Source organism: Pleurodeles waltl, chromosome 3_2, assembly GCF_031143425.1.
Source record: "Pleurodeles waltl isolate 20211129_DDA chromosome 3_2, aPleWal1.hap1.20221129, whole genome shotgun sequence".
Taxonomy (NCBI): domain Eukaryota; kingdom Metazoa; phylum Chordata; class Amphibia; order Caudata; family Salamandridae; genus Pleurodeles; species Pleurodeles waltl.
The window spans coordinates 92,845,463-92,867,453 of NC_090441.1; the positions used below are offsets into that span (position 1 = coordinate 92,845,463).

Genomic DNA, 21,991 nt, shown 5'->3' on the forward strand with positions numbered 1-21,991 from the left:
AAAGGAAATCCTGGAAGAGTGCACAGGAGCCGGAGCAGCTGCAAATCACGCGGTACCCAGCAATGCAGTCTAGCGTGGTGAGGCAAGGACTTACCTCCACCAAACTTGGACTGAAGAGTCACTGGACTGTGGGAGTCACTTGGACAGAGTTGCTGAGTTCCAGGGACAACGCTTGTCGTGCTGAGAGGGGACCCAGAGGACCGGTGATGCAGTCTTTTGGTGCCTGCGGTTGCAGGGGGAAGATTCCGTCGACCCACGGGAGATTTCTTCGGAGCTTCTAGTGCAGAGAGGAGGCAGACTACCCCCACAGCATGCACCACCAGGAAAACAGTCGAGAAGGCGGCCGGATCAGCGATACAAGGTTGCAGTAGTCGTCTTTGCTATTTTGTTGCGGTTTTGCAGGCGTCCAGAGCAGTCAGCGGTCGATTCCTTGGCAGAAGGTGAAGAGAGAGATGCAGAGGAACTCTGATGAGCTCTTGCATTCGTTATCTAAAGAATTCCCCAAAGCAGAGACCCTAAATAGCCAGACAAGGAGGTTTGGCTACTTAGGAAAAAGGATAGGCTAGCAACACAGGTAAGAGCCTATCAGAAGGAGTCTCTGACGTCACCTGCTGGCACTGGCCACTCAGAGCAGTCCAGTGTGCCAGCAGCACCTCTGTTTCCAAGATGGCAGAGGTCTGGAGCACACTGGAGGAGCTCTGGGCACCTCCCAGGGGAGGTGCAGGTCAGGGGAGTGGTCACTCCCCTTTCCTTTGTCCAGTTTCTCGCCAGAGCAGGGCTGGGGGATCCCTGAACCGTTGTAGACTGGCTTATGCAGAGATGGGCACCATCTGTGCCCATCAAAGCATTTCCAGAGGCTGGGGGAGGCTACTCCTCTCCAGCCCTGACACCTTTTTCCAAAGGGAGAGGGTGTAACACCCTCTCTCTGAGGACGTTCTTTGTTCTGCCTTCCTGGGCCAAGCCTGGCTGGACCCCAGGAGGGCAGAAACCTGTCTGAGGGGTTGGCAGCAGCTGCAGTGAAACCCCGGGAAAGGTAGTTTGGCAGTACCCGGGTCTGTGCTAGAGACTCGGGTGGGGTGACAATTCCATGATCTTAGACATGTTACATGGCCATGTTCAGAGTTACTATTGTGACGCTGTACAAAGGTAGTGACCTATGTACAGTGCACGCGTGTAATGGTGTCCCCGCACTCACAAAGTCCGGGGAATTTGCCCTGAACAATGTGGGGGCACCTTGGCTAGTGCCAGGGTGCCCACACACTAAGTAACTTAGCACCCAACCTTTACCAGGTAAAGGTTAGACATATAGGTGACTTATAAGTTACTTAAGTGCAGTGGTAAATGGCTGTGAAATAACGTGGACGTTATTTCAATCAGGCTGCAGTGGCAGGCCTGTGTAAGAATTGTCAGAGCTCCCTATGGGTGGTAAAAGGAATGCTGCAGCCCATAGGGATCTCCTGGAACCCCAAAACCCTGGTACCAATACCTTAGTACCATATACTAGGGAATTATAAGGGTGTTACAGTATGCCAATGTGAATTGGTGAAATTGGTCACTAGCCTGTTAGTGACAATTTGGAATGAGAGAGAGAATAACCACTGAGGTTCTGGTTAGCAGAGCCTCAGTGAGACAGTTAGGCATCACACAGGGAACACATACATATAGGTCACAAACTTATGAGCACTGGGGTCCTGACTAGCAGGGTCCCAGTGACACAAAACAAACATACTGAAAACATAGGGTTTTCACTATGAGCACCGGGCCCTGGCTAGCAGGATCCCAGTGAGACAGTGAAAACACACTGACATATACTCACAAACAGCCCAAAAGTGGGGGTAACAAGGCTAGAAAGAGGCTACTTTCTCACAATTATAGAGAATTGTTATCTTGCCGTCAACAAACTCCTTACTTTTGCTTACCTCTACCTATGGTAATAACTGAATTAAGTTTTTTATTTTATGTATTTGAGAGTTTAGTAAAGCACTAAGTGTAGTAGTTTTTGGGTTACTTTAGTGAAATGAAGAAAAAGTGATGGAGTCTGCTATGGTCGCCGGAAGTCTTGTTCAATGTTCTCCTGTTGCGACCCAAGTCTGTGCAGTGCTCCATTGAAGGAAATACAGTTTATTTCTTGTCTCACAAGGTTCCTGAATGGCCTGAGATTTGGTTCACATATCAGATTGTGGACAAGTACACATTATTCACCATTGTTGGTCCTTGTGTTCCCAGAGATGCCTCTAAGTTTCTTTCTCTTGAAGGTCCATTGATTGGTCAGATGAGCAGACACTGAACGAGGTTTCTTGAAGGTGCATAAGAAGTTTATCAAACTTGTAAACTATTTCAGTTTCATCCAGAGAATAAGTAGAATGTCAGTCTATTAAAGATGGCAAGCCGTAAACCTGGTGTTACAGGTAAGTAACTTTTTGTTTCGGAGTATTACAATAGAATCTTCTTGTTTGTTCTATGTTCCTCTTTGTCTAGTCACGTTGATGGGCATTTACTACTCAACAGGGCTGTAGTAGCTCATGCAAAGGTTAGCAAACCCAGCAGACGTGACTTTTGTATCAAACACAAGTTAAGCACGTGACAAGGATGTAAGATTCTTTTCTTATGTGTTTTTTTCCCTTTTGTCTTTTACAATAGAACTGTGATCACCCATACAAAAAACATTGATCCCACCAGACCAGTAACATATGTGACTTGCTCAAATTATGCACGTGACAAAGGTGTAAGTATTCTTCCAACGTGCAAATAAATTTTGTTTTTTCTTGTGTTTCATTGTTTAATCGACCTGTGATTGCTTGTATATAATTGAGTGGCTGCAGCAGATCAGCAACTCTTGGGACAGGGTAAACACTTTGAAGGCACTTTTTAGCTTTTTAGTTTTTGGCAACGGCAGTTTCAAAGCATGGGAATTAAGTGATGCCTGTGCTAGAAATGTGAAAATAGGGGCGTTTTAAAATTTTAAAAAATAACATACTATGCAAATTTAACAAACTCTTGTTTGTACTAAAGTTTCCAGGGTCTATTCATGAGAACCTCATCCTTGCATTCTGGTGTTTATCATCCAGGTAATCCATTGATAAATTCAGGACTGCAAGCACGAGGAGGAAAAGAAAACAAACATTTGCAATGCAATAGGTTTCACATTTGTTTGACTTAGAGCTATTAGCATTGTAAAGTCCTAACCGGACATTTCCTGCCACATAAATTGAAAATGAAAAGTAAAACAGTTTTACATAAGTGAGCCGATTTAAAGCGCCATGCAATGTGCGTGAAGGAGCACACAAAAGGAAACAGAAGTTTGCTCGCAGTCAAGAGTATCGGCAGTTATGCAATTATCTATGTAACAAGGTTGATGTCATGCAGTGCGCTCAACTACTGCCCAGCGAGATCGTGCTGCATAGGAGATAAAAATAAAAAGTAGTCCATAAGCCAGGCGGAAAACATGGAGCATCCTATGTTTTCAGTAGTTTACCGGTGCTCTTGAGGAGGGCTAAACAACGGAAAAGGCGTGACGTATGCATGCCTTTCCCAAATGAAATCAAGCGAATTTTAAAAGGCAAGCCCACCAACCAACTAAACTGAAGGGCCGTAGTTTGAAGCCCACAGAGAGATTACAGCAGGGGCCAGAGCACCTGCGCACTCGACCCTAAAAATGTGAATGTAACTGGGCAAATTGAGGACTCGGCACTAATGACACTAAATATGATTGCACTTGTGATCCAGCGGACCTCTCAACATCTCTGCACGTACCTCAAGTAGAATGCACCAATACCTTACTAATAGCCCTAATTACACTGAGTCCTACTCTTCCTTGTCCCAGAAAACACAAGTAAAAAACAGAAAAAGTGAAAAAAATAACTTTACTCATTCTCTTAAGGGAGTGTAGGAGAGGCAACTCTGTTATCATAGTCCTCTCTATACCAAGTACAACTCCATGACCACTACGGAGGGAGGCAAGGAAGGAAGCAGGATTGACACGAGAGAGTGGGACTCAGTGTAATGAAGATTACCGGTAAGTAATCCAAGCATTACCACTCTGTCCTTCCTCGGCACCCCGTCCTGGTCTATGAGGAGATAAAATAAAAATAGTGCAGAGGGCATGGAAATGGGATACAGACCAGAGAATGTAATGGAGCACAAATGAGAATTTAATTTTAAAAATTGATTACCCAGCAAGAGCACTGAAAACAGCCTTCCCAGAGTCAGCCCCAAGCTTCTAATGACTGTCCAAGAACTCAGGTGAAACACATGGGGCAGGTTGGCGCGCAGGGAAGAGAGAAACCCCTGAGCCAGGAAGCTGCCATTCCCCTAGTGGAGTGGCCTTGAATTGGATGCAGGGTAAAAGGCCCAGGATGGAGAAGAGGCCAACGAGGTAGACAAATGAAGCCTTGCAAGTTGTATGACCTCAGTGACCAAATCTAAAAGTGAAAAAGAGAACATCAGAAGGTCACAAAGAAGCAGGATCCAGATACAAACAACACCTCCTGCATCTTTGGAATGGTGACCCAGCTCATCTGCTGAAGAAGGGAGATGTCTTCGTGGCAGATTGCAGAAGCCAAAGATGGACCAGACAAAACTGCCCCTCCAGGCAGCGCCTATTAGCAAATAGGCAAGAAAGGTTTGGAAAATACAGGACACCAAAACAATGCACTGAAACGTGTCCTACATAAGTAATTTGCTGAAGTTGCACTGAAGATGTACTTTACACCTGCTCAAAGGCTTTGACCATCAGGCCCAAAATAGAATATTAAGAAGGTAAATTGCAAGTGCAGGTGAATTGGCTTGGCCTCAAAATGGCCACTTGCCCTTATGGAGGTAAGTGGGCTTGACCCCACTATGTTTATCGCTTCAGGTTCTATGCTTAGAGGACTGCAATATCTTTGTATTTAGATGGGCGCCGCAACCATTTATGTTCAGACACAGAGGCCCTCATTCTGACCTTGGCGGGCGGCGGAGGCCGCCCGCCAAAGTCCCGCCGTCAGATTACCGTTCCGCGGTCGAAAGACCGCGGCGGTAATTCTGACTTTCCCGCTGGGCTGGCGGGCGGTCGCCTTCAGACCGCCCGCCAGCCCAGCGGGAAAGAGGCTTCCACGATGAAGCTGGCTCGGAATCGAGCCGGCGGAGTGGAAGCTGTGCGACGGGTGCAGTTGCACCCGTCGCGTATTTCACTGTCTGTGCAGCAGACAGTGAAATACATGTAGGGGCCCTCTTACGGGGGCCCCTGCAATGCCCATGCCAGTGGCATGGGCACTGCAGGGGCCCCCAGGGGCCCCGCGACCCCCCCACCGCCATCCGGATCCCGGCGGTCCGACCGCCGGGATCTGGATGGCGGTAGGGGGGGTCAGAATCCCCGCGGCGGTGCAGCAAGCTGCGCCGCCGCGGAGGATTCAATGGGGCGGCGGTACACTGGCGGGACCCCGCCAGTGGTGCCGGTCCGACCGCGGCTTTACCGCCGCGGTCGGAATACCCATTGGAGCACCGCCGGCCTGTCGGCGGTGCTCCCGCGGTCCTCCGCCCTGGCGGTCAAAGACCGCCAGGGTCAGAATGACCACCAGAGTCTCCTGATGGACAGCCCTACTGGTGGCAACCGGGGGGGCGGCTGTCTGCAGTGCCATTTCCCTCATACACCTGTGTAGTGGGGTACCATGGTTTAGTCAGAGGAGGAGCGTGTCCACAGGTATGTGCTTTAAAAAGGAAGAGATGCTGCACCAGCAGTCATCCTCCAGGGTCCCCAGGAAGGCACCCGTGGGCCACGATTCTCCACCGCAGACTTCTCATATGCTGTGACTCTGGTGTAGCCTGACTCCTCAGTGTTAACTGCTTCCCAGGCCCACAGTATCTTCTCACTGAACCGAACAGTCCTTGGGTGGGGTAGGAAGTGGTACCAATGCCCCCAGCTCGCTCTCTTCAACAGGACATTTCCAGAACCCTGAGTGGGTTTGTACCTTTTAGTTGCTGGCCGGGCAGACGCTTTGGCCGAGGACTCTTCTTGCCAGCCGTGCCCCCATGCTCTCCAGCCTCCACAGTTATATATTTTTTTCTTATGTTGATTCTTACCTTGATGATGGTTGCCCTTGTTTGACCCACAGGCCATGCAGCGAATACATTCGTGCACTAGTGAATTTGCCAGGCCTGGCTCCTCCGACGTTGTTTTCTACACTCTAATGAATTACATTGTAGTCAGTCTGCCACAACAAAGTGAAAATTTAGCGTGTGCTCTTTTCGAAGTTCCATGAAGCCTCACTTCTGGTTGGAGAAGGCTTTCAGGCCCTTCCTGTCTCTTGTTACCCACATTCTGCCCTTCACCAGCATAGCTCCCTATTGCAAATGGGTGTCTGAACACTTTTATGTCAAATGATTGCTGTATAAACACGTGCACGTGTGTGTTTTGCAGGCTCCTTATGTGGACGTGGTGTGCGTGAACAGTTACTTCTCCTGGTATCATGACCCCGGTCACCTGGAAGTTATCCAACTGCAGGTTGATGCAGAGTTCGAGAACTGGTACAGCACGTACCAGAAACCTATAATCCAGAGTGAATATGGAGCAGACACAATCCCGGGCTTCCACAGCGTGAGTAGGATCTTAACCAGTTTTTTTGTGGGTTATATTGTGTCGGGAATCTTACACTGACTCTTGTCGATGAGAAATGGAGACGGTGGGTCTCAATAAATAATCTCTAGTGCATTGTGTATTTTTGTCTCTAAATGTTTACTTTATCTATGATTTTGAGTCATGTAATATTCAGATGGCATAAATGAACTCTTGTTGCCAGAATGAAATCCATGGCTGCCTGGAGTGTGTGGAAGGGGTTTGAGTGCCTGGATGCTTTTGTATGCTAGAAGTGCCCATGTTTTAGGGCTCAGTTGTTGCTATGTACGTTTCCGTGTTTAATTTGCTGTGCTTTAAACTGTTATAATAACGTGGAGGTGCTCTGGCCTACATGTACCTTCTTGGCATCAGCTTCCAGCCTGGGAAAAACTAGAACACCAATGTCCAGGCCTTTGAAGAAATTAATTAAAAAACTTCCTTTCAGGCAAGAAAGTGTCCCCCTTTCAACCTTCATCTCTGAACGTGCTTTGTACAGCTTCTTGTTAAACTACAGCTTGTTGGTGGTAAAGGGGAAACTTTAGATTCCTGATTCTGCAGGTGCACGACCCTAAGTCAGTAAATTCAGAAATAGTCGAGAGTGGGGGTCTGGCTTGGCTGTAATAGCCAAAGCAGGAACCGAGCTTTCAAAAGATTCAGGATGTAAATAAAACATTTGTCACAACAAAATATAATACGGAGCTTTAAAAAGGCGTTTTTACAGAATTTGGAATGTCTTAAGTACATACATGTGACAGTGCATTGAGTGACATTCAAGAATACGCTAATGTCCTGACAGCATTACCAATGGTTACCCAAAGCGTGTCAGTTGTTTTCATGTGCTCCGTATATATGGCCTAATAATGTTGTTAAATGCGAAGCAAGTTTATTTTATATTAACCAAGCAGATCACTTTATATTACAACGCTGGAATGTTGAGAGCTCCATTGAAGACAAGGGATCAGCGCCGGGCTTATAATGGTTGGTATAAGCCAGAAGCTCCAACTTTCCAATGTTTGTCTTCATGTTTCTTCTTTTTTGATTTAGAACATTCAATCCTACGTTATAGGCCCTTGCCTGCTACTCGGGCCTATACTCTGGTTCAGGGTCTGTAACATCGGTATAGCCCTTGGCAGCAGGCAAGATTTTTGTATAGCGCAGACCCTGAGCTTAATTATTTCAGTGGGTTCTCAAATTGGTTGTTAATGAAATTGATAGACTAAAGTAAAGCTTTTTGCCTTGGATCACACAGTTTAATCAAGTGGGAAGTTGGGATTTGAGCTCAGTTGTGCAGTTAAGCCACTGTAGGGGCGTACCATTCTCTCTTCTGTTTAACAACAAAGGCAGATGCTTTGAGTTCAGTTATTCCCAGAATTAGTATCACTGCATGGAATTCAATAAATAAAATTATCAGACCTGAAATAAAACTGACAAGATGCATACATATGGGGAAGTAATACGTTTTAAAAGTGGTTTTCTGTTTTGAATTTTTCCACTGTAGCTTAAGATCAAACCACTGGCGTAGTTAAATCCCCCCCCCCCGCAAAGTATATGGAGGCCCCCCCTCTGGACTCACTCAGGAGCTCTCAGGCCAGGGTACTGTGCCGAGGGGGCACCCAGAAGCCCCCCCACACACACACGCAGCGGGGGCATTTGTTAACGCCACTGGATCAAACACAGTGACCGAACATGCCTGTCTGAAGCCCTGCTGCATATTGCATGCGTCTTCCTGAAAAGCTGTACCCCGGGGCTCAAACCCTCTGGGGCTCCTTTGGCTTTGCAGATGTATTAATTACAGCCATTTGGCATGTCAGGAGTGTTGTAAAATGTGAGGTCTTAAGCAGTGCATTACAAAAGTGCAATTTACAGCTAGTTCACAAACTTAGAACTGGCAAATTTCAGTGGGTTTTTTATGTTTTTTGAACGTTTCTTCTTATCTAATTTCAAGACCTAACTATAAAATTACCTACTTTAAAATCTGTTTTTTCTCAGTGAGCTTTTGGTGTTTTTGGTCTTATTCAAAGTTGAGCATATGCCCAAACCTCTCCGGCAACCTGTGTCAATAGTCCCCGCTGCGCACAGCTTGTGCACAGCCGGGATGGCTGCATGGCCTGGCCCTGCACCAACCCCTCCACGGGCACTGCGCCCATCGCTGCACACCTAAAGACGTGCGCAGTGAGATGGGCCACATGGCCCGGCCCTGCATCCAAACCCCCCTGATAGCCAACCTCCCCCTGCACAGGGCTGAAAGGCATGTGCAGCATTGGGTTGGCCCGGTGCCAATGTACTGCAGGTAGCTAATCTCCACTGCACCCAACCTAGGTGCTACAAAAGTGTAGTGGGCCACAGGGTTTGATCTATGGCTATACCCTTCCCATTTTTCTTTTTATAAACACATTTTTCATTACTGTGGCTCCTCACTGGGTGCCTCGTTGGATACCAGAGTTCTAGGTGCTCGTGTTGTGGTTCTGGAGTTGGCCACAGATGCTGACCAGCCCCTGAATCCAAACGACTCTGGGTTCCGAACTGCACGCGACTGCACGTGGACTGTGGCCTGCACAGTGGCAGTCGGCTGCAGGGTTGGGTCTTTGACCAGACCCTTATCTCACTTGTAAACATGTTTTTTCAGTGCAGCAGAACTAATACTGGTGCCACGGTACTTCACTGGGGGCCTTGCTGAGTACCGGAGTTCTGGGGTTGGCTACAGAGCCTGACCTCTCACCTGGCCAGATACCCAGCTCCCAGTGGGCAACCAGCCAATCCCCCCTCCACCCCTTGACCCCCCCCATTCATGGGGCACACAGTCTTCAACAGGGCACCCAACCCCCGCTGCACATGGCTTACAGCCTGCACAATGGTGGTTGGCAGCAGGGTCTGATCTGTGACCAGACTTTTTTTTTTTTTTAATACTTTTTTGAAGCACTGTGGTACTACAGCGGGTATTGTAATACAAGGCACTGGTACTGCAGTACCCGTGACCCACATTTTTTTTTTGACTTTACAAATGACCACATGGCCCTGGAGATCAGGGTGTGCACACTTTGCCCCGTTGTGTGGCTTGCTCCATTGTGAGCATATTAATTCTGTATCAGTGAACCCCACTGCCCCAGATCTTTTAATTCAGTGCTTCTACATAACTCGACTTAGTGCTGATTGCATGGAGGGAGATGTGAAACATAGGTCGAAGAGGGATAGGCCCATGCCAGGTTTTGAGGCTATCCATGCGGGATACATTTACATAAAGAAAAGCTGGAAGTAAGCCAATACAAAGTTCGACATTACCCCGAAAAGTTCTCACTAATCTGGTCCTGCTGGAACCACGCCTGTGGTGTATTCTTCCAGGGTGGCATTTATCCACCAGTTTTGCTTTGATGGATTACCAGTCAATATCATTTAAGAAACTAACAGACTGAAAGGAAATATGCTTTACAGATCCCACAGAATTATTTATCTATTTTTTAAGAAGTTTAAATCACATGGCACTTTCTGATCAGGTAACTCGCAGTACTTTTTGCCAATCTCATCTTGAACCTTGATAAAGTGGAGATGGCATCCAGTAGAGCAATACATGCACACATGGTATGCTGAGAAACAGGAGTACAGACTGTAAAGAAAGCTTCTGGAGTCTGCACTACTTCAGGAAGGAGGTGGGATGCTTTAAATGTAGGCAACAGTTTCATACTCAAAAAGCCACAAGTACCACACAAGCTTTTTCAAATAGTTCACATTTAATTTTGTGTTATATATACAAACGCACTGGACCTCATTCCACTAGAGAGCTACAACCTTGTTGACATTCTTAATGCATGTTACTAGTTATGAGATGTATTCTACAATAGACGTCATCTCATGTAGACAAGAACTTCTATCTTTGATAGGTGTTGTTATGTTAAGTGCAATATCAACCAAGTACTGGTTTTATGTCGGTAATGCTTGAGGCCAGTGGTTTTTAACCTTTTGACTTCTGTGAACCCTCCTCCCCCAAGCATCACTGAAATCTGGGGGACCCCCACCCCGAATGATTATTGGAATCCAGGGACCCCCTTACTGAGTCATCATTTGGAATCAGGGGACCACAGCTAAAGCACTTTCTAAGATTTGAACAGCAAAACAACACACGAAAATACAGAAACAAGCATTAATCAAACAAATATGTGAATTATCTAAATTTAACTTTTAATGGTACGATTGGAGCTTTTCTAAGTTAATTTTAGGTCACTCATCGGACATACCATATTCTGTCTGATGCACTTGTACTGCTCCCACAAACCAATCAGAGGTTACTAACTTAATTTTTTTGCCTCCGATTTCAAATTCGTTCACATTTACAAAATGTCTTAACATTTTACACTTTGCTTCTTTATTCATATAAATTTATCAATCTGTAAATATTCAATTTTCTAAGCAGTCGCTGGCCCCCTGAATAGGTGCAGTGGACCCCAAGGGTCACCAGAATGACAGGTTAAGAATCACTGCTTTATGCCACAGAAGTGTACTGTCCTCATTGTATCAGAGACTGAATAGGTATGCCTTTCATGGGGTTTCAGAACGAAAATTATCTGAAATCAGAAGCAGGTATAAGGACTGGTGAACTCCCTCTGTTAATGAATAGGACTTAGATTCTGGAGCTCATGTCCCTCTAAAAATTACACAGAAACCTCTGTAGACCGGGACATATATTACCTGAGGTGTGCTCAAAAGGCACAGTTACAACTCCAGAACTTAAAAGGGGTCTGTCTCTTAAAATAAGAAATCTAGTAACAGAAGTCAGCACCAGTTTTGCAAATCCAAACTCGTTACTACGACTCGAAACAGAGTCTGTATTGGAAGAAATGTTAGATCCAGAAGCACAGGTAGAAACATCTCTTCCCCAACCCCCACCCCCGGCCCCCGAGCTCTATGGTGTTTCATACTTCCAGGAAAAGTTTTTTTCTCATTTGATGGTCCTCAATCAAACAGGGAAATCAAGAGATTAGATGCTGCACAACTAAAGTGACTCTACACTGGGAAACTGGCACTTCACAGGCTTTACTCAATAAATGTGACATCACCAGCGGAGGCCACAAGGGGAGGGACAGGCGGGGGGCTGGAGGCGGGGGGGATTTCTCTTATGGTGCCCCAGCATTCACTGGGACACCAGCACAGGCTCGCCAGCAATCCTGGAGAGCATGAGAGCACCACAAGGATTGGTCTGAGCAGCTTGGCCTGCTTGGCCTGCCACTCAGACATTGCATGGGAGTCTGTGCAGATTCTCCAACCTGGCTCTGTACACAGCCGGGTTGGAGAAACCTAAGTGCGCATGTGTGTTTGACTGGCCCTCCCTGCACTTGCTGGTGGCTGAGCCAGCAGCTGTAAGATAAAACGATAACTAAATATTGGAGTGACAAACTCTTGAATTCGCATTTCACTACTGCAAGGCCTACTTCTCCAGTAGGATGACACAGAGTGACTTATTACATTTATTGTGATGATTTTTATCTGGAGTAGGTAAGAATATCAAGTTTGGTTTCTTAAGAAGAATTTTAATTTAAAATCCTCTTTAATGGTAAAGTCGGATATTAAGTCCCAATTCCGAAAATGTCACTTTTAGAAAGTTTACATTTTGTTGTCCCAACTATTTGGTGCTGGCAGCCTGCTCCTGGGACACATGACTAAGAGTAAATGGCAGTTGGCTTTTGTGTATGCGTCCCAGACGGCCACACAATAGTGGGATTGAGTGGTGGCAGGATAGAGCATCTAGGTAGGATGGGGGTGGCTGTCTTCTACCATACTTGTACTTCAAAGGGGTTGCCTCCGCACACTCACAAAGGACTTCACAATAGGTCGTTGTCCCCCCCAGACAACCTGGTTCCAGGGCAGGGGGGCAGGAAATTCAGGCACTTATGTTGGGGCGCTCCAGAAGCTTCTCACAGTTCATTGGGACCACTGGATATAAAATAGGCCCCTCAGACCAACTCTTCAGTTTATTTCTGGATCTGCAGAAGGACTCACTGAGGACTACCCTGCTGTCTGTGGCCTACTGTGTATTTCAGAGGACTGCCCTGCTGCACCAAGAGGGCTGCGCTGCTGGCAGAAGCCTGCCTTGTACTCTGAGGGCTGCCCTACTGCTTGAGACCTCCTTTTGTATTTGCGCCCAGGACCACCAAAGTGACTCCAAGGGCTGGTTGACTGTCCTCCTGATCAGAGCCTCTGGGGCAGAGAAGGATCCAGCCATCTTGAACCTGTGCCTGGACCCAGCCCGAATGAGTCTTGACACTCCAAGTGGTGCCCCTCCAGTCCAAGACCCTTGGAAGTGGAGTTAAAGGTGCTCTATCAGTGTAACTGTAGGTTCTACCAAATTTAGAGCAGGACCCCGCAAAGCCAGGTCACTCAGAACGTCACCAAGGACATAAGATAACTATCCTTAGTGGTTCGAATGTGGTCCTGTGCCCTTTGCTCTTTTTTTAAAATGTATTTTTCATTTTGTAGAACAACAAACAAAAATAAAGCATTTAGGCATTCGGGACGACGCAATGTACAAGAAATTTATACAATCTAGATATAAAGGCAACAACTTTTAGAACATTTATGTCGCATGTGGGTATAGCGGGGGATCAGCTAATACCCCAGCAGAGAGCTATCTGACGCTTTGCTAATAGCGCAATGGTAGTGAAGCATCAGGAGCAAGGCGGAAGTGGTTAGACATATCAGAGTAGGAACATGAGGGGATAGTGTTCAACAGTGACCTCCATCATTACAGACATCCTAGCAAGAATCTGAAGCCAATAGGCATAAGTAATAAGGGAGGTCCACACAAGATGTATAAAGTCTTAGTCAGACCCACCTTTCCGGCACTTATGTGAGCATGTGGGATCAATTTTAGCTAAGCTTTGCGGTGTGGTTTATGCTTAGTGTAGGAATTTGTAATGTAATCGTTTATGCCGATGGTTGGGGAGATGAGTTTTGTTTGCATTAAACAATAACGCCATATCTTATCCAGAAGAGGGTGCCCTATGTCTTGTTCCCATGGAGCTCTGGCCCTCTCACCACCCTACGGGTCTAAGGGCTAAGCAAGACTGATAAAGCCTGGAAACCAATTATGTCCCTTCGGTGGCTGTAATCACCAATGTGAAAAGGGGCAGGGGGAGTTCTCAGGTTCAACGGGAATGAGGTTAAAGTCACAAAGGGTATTATGCAGGCGCCAGATAATAAAGTGGTCCATATGTGAAGAGATCCCAGTGTGAGTGCATCATGTGAATAACTGCGCTTTGCTCCTTTTTCCACTACTTTCATCTAAATCTATAAAATTGCGTGTCTCCAGTTCTACTAATTTCTACTGTTTAATGGTTTCCTTATAGACTTAAATGAAAAGTTGAGTGAGCGCAAAACAATAATTAAAGATGGATTTTCCTTTTTTTTCACCTGGATTACAGGACCCTCCCGTAATGTTCACTGAGGAGTACCAGAACCTTGTGCTTAAGCATTATCATTCCATATTTGACAAGAAAAGAAAACTATATGTGATTGGGGAACTCATCTGGAACTTTGCAGATTTCATGACAATTCAACGTAAGTAGCATCTGGAAATCAATCTGGAAATCCAGAAGTAGTGACTTAAATGTCTATGGCAGGAAAACCAGTCATGATCATGAACACCCACTGAAAAGCAGCATTGAATTCTACCTGAGGAGATCCCGGTCCTGAGTGTGAAGCCATGTCCTCAGCTTAGTGCACCCCTTGTGGGCTGGCACCACATAGTACATGTCCTTTAAGTGTTCTCTAAATCCCATATATACTCCATAAGTCTTGATTAAGAATTTATGGAAGGGTGAGAATTGCTTCACTGGGGAATCGAGGTGGTAATTTGGGAGCTTCATTTGCCAGACTCAGTGCGGCCTCACCAAATTGGGCAGATGTACTTTCATCGCCGTTAGCTGTGTATCTGCAAAATGTAGGGGTATAGTTCCCAGTAACAGCTTTATGTTTGCAATATGAACATCTGTAAACATTTCCATGTGTGAGGAATACATGTTTGAATTAGTAACAGCACCCTAGAAAATTGAAAATGTTTTGCTTGCTGTGTGCTAGACCATATGTCGTGTAACAGTGCACTGCTTACCTTCTCTGGTAAGCTTTGTAACCTTATCTGCTGTGTAATCGGCAAGTACAAGAGTTTTCCAGCGATATTTAATCTCTAGTCTTATTTGGAATGGATCTTTCTGTCTAAAAGTTAGTATGTTTGGGGATAGTCTTCTTGGTTACAGTATCCTAACCCCCAAAAACCACCATTAATAGCTTTGTGAGCTCTGGGTATCCTACCAGTAGCTACTGTGCAGTGCTAAGATCAGCCACCTTTTACCTTAATGCTGACAGTGCTTCTTCAAAACGTGATACAAGTCCATCTCGAAATGTAATGGGTCAAAATCTAGGTGATGCTTTGTGAATGTCTTGACTCCCTCAAAGCTGAAGACGTACAATGGAGTTTGGCCTTTTGAGGATTTAACTATCACATAGTTGTGAGGTGTTAATAAGGCATCCCATTAAATGTTATGCACCCTAAGTGTCAGCTTTGTATACTGAAAAGTTTTTATTGCTTTTGTGAAAAACTCAATAATAGTGTAGATGAAAAGACAGCATAGGAGGAACGATCCAGTGCTTTGGGTTAGAGGAGCTGCAAGACGGGCCTGGAAGAAGAAACATTTACCAGGCTGCATATGAAGGTGAAGCACAAACCGTATTCACACATGGAAGTAGCAGGTGACTCAAACCAACTTGAGCTCCTATATGTTCCACCTCATACGTGTGAGCAATTTGACAGACATATGAATAAAAAAAGCACTTTCCGATGTATACTTCTAACCATAGATTTCTCACCTCAGAATATTCACCAGGTGCAAGACTGGACTGGAATCAAAACATTTCTTCAGCAGTGCTCTCGCGGACATCTATGTTGCATTATGAGGCTCCCCCTTGGCTCTTCCCTGCTCAGGAAGTAAAGCAACAGAGGTGCATATATTCATCACAACTACTGGTTTCAAGACATGCCATGACTGCAGAAAATAAATGTGGGCAACAAACCTGCACAGGGTGTGCATCTGGTTTCTATACTGTGGCCACAGGTTGGAAGTTGTGCTCTCATGCACCCATTGGCAATTTGGGTCCAGGAAGCAAAGTTGTGTGTCACCGAACACAAGAAGTCATGGCCTTCACACACGTCATGCTTAAAGTCGCAGACACTCAGTCCCAAGGCCATTCCTGCAAGTGCTAAACCTCACGCTTGAATCTGATGAAGCCCAAGTGTCACCATAAAAAAAAGCTGGACTCAACCACCACTCTAAACCTAAAGAGAAAGTGTGTGGGCATTATGATGTGATCTGTTCATCCATGAGGTTTCCAGTCATGGAGTCAGTTCCTCAGATGATCCTGATGTGCTCCAAATTATCTTGGCCATCGGCAATGCCACCTTAGATTGAAGCCTTTAAAGAGGTCTCTCTGCAGATGGTTGGTATGCCTCTGGCATGCCTTCAGGCTCCAGAGAATTGAAGGGGCTACCAGTCAGTAGCTGCCACTGGATCCTTGCTTGGCACTGTCTGATTCCTTGGGACCTCTTTCGGCCCGATACCAACATTGATAAAAGCTTCCACTCCTGCTCAATGATCTACACTGGGTGCTTTCACATTGATGTTGTTGGTACAGACATTCCAGCGTTGGTAATGACGTTGGAAGAAGATCCAGTGCTGATTCAGATGTTAGACACTGAATTGACTTTGGTCCTATCTCAACTGAAGTTGCAGTATGAGATTACTAATGTGCAACCAGCCGTCATACATCCTGACTCTGACCTGGTGCCTTTACCAGGGTAACTGGGCCAGCAGAGGCTCCATAATATTTTTTGGCTCTGATACTGAACAAGGGACCCCCTAGGATATGGGGTGATGATGATGGTGATGGAGATGATATTTTGCTCCTCAAAACACAGAGGATCATTTTCAAATGGATTTAGAAGAGACCAATGGGCTTAACACCGCCCATGAGGCAAGGTTTGATTCACCACTTGAGCCACAAATGGAGGAAAGTGCCTCCTTTGCAGTGGTAGCCCAGCAGGCATTTGAGGTTCTAGATTAACAGCTGCCCTCACTTTAGACCAAAGCAAATGTCCTTATATAAATTGTGTAGCCTGGGCAGGACATGTCAGAGCCTTTGCTCCCTTTTAATGAAGCCCTCACTGAACTGAACTCACCATGATGGTTATTTGGTCAAAACCCTGTTGCTGCCCACTGATGAATCGACAGCTGGCCAGGCATCACAGATCTGCTCCTGGCAGCATTGATTTCCTCACTAAACATCCTAAACATCCTACTCCACAGAGCCTTAAGGTTTAGGTTTCAACCAGTAAAGTGAATCCCAGTAAATTCTCTATAACTCCTCCAGATAGGTAGTCCAAGATGACTGAGGCCTTTGGCATGCATATGTTTTTGTGCGCTAGTTTAGCACTGCTGTAAGTTAATGCTGTATGCCAGTTGGGCTGCTACACGCATGTCCTTTGGACAGGATCAGAAAGACTTTGCTGGCCGTCCCTAGATCCCCCTCTGATTCAGGCAATTCATGATGCACAAGATGCGGCCAAATATGTTATCCACGCTGGCCTAAATATTGCGGTTTGCCTGGGGATGGTAGTTGGCGGCTTGTGCTTCCTCTGAACATGTGAATGCACTCCACACAATTTGCTGATGATGTACAAGCTTTTCACATGAATATGCCTTGAGATGGCTCACACCTTTTTGGTGAAAAGACAGATTCTGCATTGGAGTGCTTTAAAGGAAAGTAAAGCCACTGTGTTCTCCCTGGGTCTGTTTATACCGGTCAAGCCATTTTAACGCCATTTCATAAGCTATTCCAGAAAGCTGGTATATAGACCAAGACAATCTCCCCAACGAGTACAGCATTCACCCCAGTCCTTTCAAGCCAATAGACATGTGCCAGGCAAGCAACGCATAGATCAGCAGGGTTATCAATCCTCCCATTTCCCCTCCCCTGCTGCAAAAGCCACTACGTTACCTTAGTTTGCTGTTATTGGAACATGCCCATCCAGTGGGGGAACAGGATCCAGCCCCTCCTACCACAGGGATGATCTGTCACGACCGACAAATGGGTCTTACAGACTGTTCCTTTTTGAGCCACCAAATGTTCCCGTACCATCAGAACAAATTTGAAACTCACACTTGCCCATTCTACTTCAAGAGGTGCCAGTGTTGCATGTCAATGGTGCTATTGAGAGGGTACCAGATTCTGGAAGAGGAAAGTGCTGTTACTCTCACTATTTCCTTGTTTCAAAGAAGGATGTATTTCAGGCCTATTTTGAACCTTTGGCCTGTAAATGCCTTTCTGCGGAAGGAGGAATTCAAAATGCTCAGATTCTGACTGCCCTTAACCCAGACAGCTGAATAGTGTCCTTGAACCTGGAGGATACTTATTTTCATGTATCTATCCTGCAGTCCCACCAATCTGTGGTTCAAGGTAGGCCAGGAGCCTTTTCGGTTTGCTTTGCCTCACCAGCTCCTTTTGGATGTTCATAAATGTTGTGGTGGTCGCTGCCCACCATGATAGGCCTGAGATAGCAATCTGCCCCATCTTCTTTGACTCGCTGTTGAAAAAGAGCTTGCTACGGTCTGTTGTAAACTGCCTCCAGATAGTGGCAAACCTACATACATCATTTGCATTCATTATCATTTGGCCAAAGTCGCACCTGACATATCTGCAGAGGGATCTTCCGCTTCGATGAATCCAGGACATTTGGGCTATGATCCCAGTGTTTGAGCCTTGGTCCTAGAACATGGAGAGAACGACTCTGAGGCTACTTAACCACCTACAACCTTCTTGTCAGCTATACTGGTGCAATAAGCGGGTTCTGCAATGGAATCTGAAATGTCAGTTGACCCAGTATCAACGAAATCTGACTGATGCCATCCAGATTTCAGAGGAGACGGCTCATGATCTGTAGCGGTAGCTGCGCGAAGTAAATCTGTCCAGTGGTGAGCCCCTTTCTGTTCCTTACCCAGAGCTGACACTGGTGACTGACACGCCCTTGCTGGACTGGGACACCCATCTGGGAGAGATGGATATCAGAAGACCTTGGTCTTCAACAGACGCTCCACTCGGTATCAGTCTGTTGCAGACATTTGTCTGGCTGTGAATGCCTTCCTGCTGTCCATCAATTTGGAGGGTGGTCCGGGTTCTCACAGACCAAACCAATGCCATGTGGTTTTACAGCAAACAGGGTGGAGAGGGGTAAGTCATAGGTGCTGGATCAAGAGCCTCGGCACTGATGGAAATGGTTGAAGTGCATGGCATTTCCCTGTTTCTGAACAACTTGGGAGGGTCCTGGAATGCCAGAGTGGACAAGTTGAGCAGGTAGTGTCTAGCAGACTACAAGTGGCATCTGCATTCTGAGGTGGTGCAGTGCATCTTCCAACAGTGGGGAAAACCCTGGCTAGATATTTTTGCCCCTATCAAGAAAGTGCAATGTTGAACGATTTGCGTATTGACGTTTCTGCAAAAACACTCATTAGGAGATGCATTCCAGATGGAATGGAACGCAGAACTCCTGTATGCCCTAAAGCCACTGCCTCCAATTCTGAAAAAGAACACGTACAGCTGGGATCAAGTCATCCAAGTGGCTGTAGGTTGAGTCAGGTGAGTGTGGTACCCGGAACTTTGGGCATGAGCATTTATCCTCCAACAGAGCTACTTCTTCGGGAGGATCTTCTGTTGCTGCAACAGGACAGGGTCCTCCATCCAAACCTGCCCCATCTACATGTGTGGACATTGAGTGGTGGCCACTGATTTTTTTTTTTTTTGATCTGCCGCTTAAGGTGGTTGAGGTCAACCTTTCTACCAGACACCCTTCCACGAAGACCATTTATGCCTGGCATTTGGACAAATTTGTTGCCTGGCATGGTACTTGTTCGATTGATGATCCCTTTGAAGCAGAGCCATCAGACGTCCTTTTTTTGGTTTTAACTTTATCGCAGCCAGCCCTTGTACTGGCACTATTGAAGGTTATTTTGCCATCCCATTTGGTCTTTGTGTTTACGAGACCAATCTTTCTTGTTTAAATCACTTGTTGAGATGCATTTTCTTAGCAGTTTGACCCACATGCTACATTCTAAGCCATTTGTGATGCCACAGTGAGACCTTAAGTTGTTCTTGACATTTCTCATGCATACTCTCATCAAGCTAAGTCTTGTGCTCGCTGCATCTCCTGACTTTGGAGACTGCCTTCCTCATCAATATTACGTCAGCTTGTCATGTGAATGAACTTCAGGCACCTTCAGTGCAACCTCCATACACCAACCTTTTCCCAGAAAAGATGGTGCTGAAGGCTCGGGCAGCATGACTGCTTTTCATGTAGGGCATCCTGCCTACTTTCTTTGACCCCCCTCGCCCCTCAAAATAGCAAAAAGAACAGATGATGGATGGAATGCTGAACACCCTAAGTGGGAGGAGTTTGCCCAGACGTGGGTTTCATGCTCACTGTGCCACTGGATTCAAGCTAGTTTAGCTGATGAAGGGTGATCCCCTGAAACTGTTCCCAGGATGCTTATTTTCGGTCCAGGGAGGACATAGTTTGGCAGTTTGGGCTGGACTGTTCCAATGGGGAACAGGGTCAATACTTATTTGCACGTGGCTGGGTCCAAACTGTGGTGGCGTGGTGGGCATTGTTTGCATTGTCAGCAATTTGTCCATCATCTGTTCTTTATGCCCGCAAAATAGGAGATGCTCCAGTGGCTGAACCCCAAAAGGGCTTTAAGCTTTTACTTTGCTTATATCAATGAACGCCGTGTGGATGATCAGCTGTTAGTGAGATTCTCTGAGACCCTATTCCACCAGGGCTAAGGCTGCTACCGATGCATTGGCTCGTGGAAGGCTTGCTCTTGACATCTGCCAGGCTGTGACATCTGCATCAGTTCATGAAGGACTACTGCACTGATGACCATGTCTGGCAGAAAGGACACTTCACCAGCTTGGTCCTGCAAGACTTTTTAGTATGAGTCCACTCCACATACCCCACACCTGGGTAACCCTCTTCCTGGTGGATACTCTATCTAATCACAGATTCCTTACCATGCTCCTACCTCCCTATTCTGTGGCGTGGTCTGCTTAAAATCGAAAAGGCTGCCAAGTGAGAGATTAGTACACTGTAGCAACAATTGTTCATACTCCTCGTATCAGCGAGCGGAAAGGGAAATAGGCTGAAGTCTTCATGCCCGGGTGGCGCTTATGAAAATACAGAGCCAATGCGGAGCCACAGGCCACCACCCAGTAGCCTGTGGGAGCACTGCTAAAGAAATGTTTCCGACTCCAGTCTGGCATCTGGGCAGTATTTTAAGGTACGAAATCTGAGGTTAGATAGAGCATCTACCAGAAAGAGGAGTACCAAAAGTAAACTTGTTCTTCGGTATTCCCACTTATTCTTGTGAAATTAAATGGCATTGTATAGATTTCCTGCTTGACTCTGAAATCTCTTGCTCTTGCAGAAACTACTCGTGTGGTTGGGAACAAGAAAGGGATCTTCACACGCCAGCGGCAACCAAAATCAGCAGCTTTTGTTCTTCGGGATCGGTACTGGAACATTGCCAATGAAACTGGATGCTTTGCCCGACCGGTCTGCGGTCTCTGGTCCTAATAAAGATTAGCTTTTGGGGTATCGCCATGAATGTTTGTGAACAAGGATAGAGCTGTTGAAGGGAACCCAGGTTCAAGTTTACTTGTAGGTGGGATTGGAAGTAAGGCTTACAGATGGTGGACTTCTCTGAGACAGGGAATGCCCGCAAGCACATGCATTTTAAAAATGCCAATATACAAAGGGAATTCAGCGTCATGTTGTACGGCCAAAAGACATGTTTATTTTTTTAGAGAGGCATACTTTTTATATGATGTTTGCTCTGATATGTGGTAGTGTGGTCTCACTAACATGGGAAGCAAAGAACATTTTACTATGATAATTCGTTCTGACCTTGCTCTTTTCTGACTGTAAAAGGTTTTTAATCTGTATGTTGACGTAGTTCATTGGTTGAGTACCCACTTCAGAGATCCATGTGCAAGTTACTAATTGCTGGTTTGACTATTGGTAGGGCTGACTTGGGTAGCAGTTCAGTTTGCGGGTTGTGCTATTAAAATAGTCCCTATCAAAATGAGGTCCCATCATTAGTGTGCACTTCTGATATATTTTGTTGCAGTAATGGAATGTTCTTGTTCAGGTTATGAATATGCTCCATTAGATAACATTTAATTAACCGGTGCACAACCTAGCTGGATTGTTTTACCATGCTACTGTCTTTTTATGGTTTCTATAGGCAATCGTATTTAGAGACCCAACCCAGATGGGGAAAACTGCCACAGAAAAAAGTTTTTTTTGTTAGA

The 21,991-nt window shown here is 46.0% G+C and overlaps 1 protein-coding gene across 1 annotated transcript in view; it reads left to right on the forward strand.

Moving 5' to 3' along the window:
• Positions 1–21,762, forward strand: part of GUSB (glucuronidase beta) — a 159,125-nt gene extending 137,363 nt beyond the window's left edge. Inside the window, exons 9-12 of the mRNA XM_069226881.1 lie at positions 2,641–2,725; positions 6,398–6,574; positions 14,002–14,137; positions 21,106–21,762. Of these exons, the coding sequence (XP_069082982.1) occupies positions 2,641–2,725; positions 6,398–6,574; positions 14,002–14,137; positions 21,106–21,254 (547 nt within the window). The 3' untranslated portion in view covers positions 21,255–21,762. The remainder of the gene's footprint in view (positions 1–2,640; positions 2,726–6,397; positions 6,575–14,001; positions 14,138–21,105) is intronic.
• The last annotated feature ends 229 nt before the right edge of the window (positions 21,763–21,991 follow it).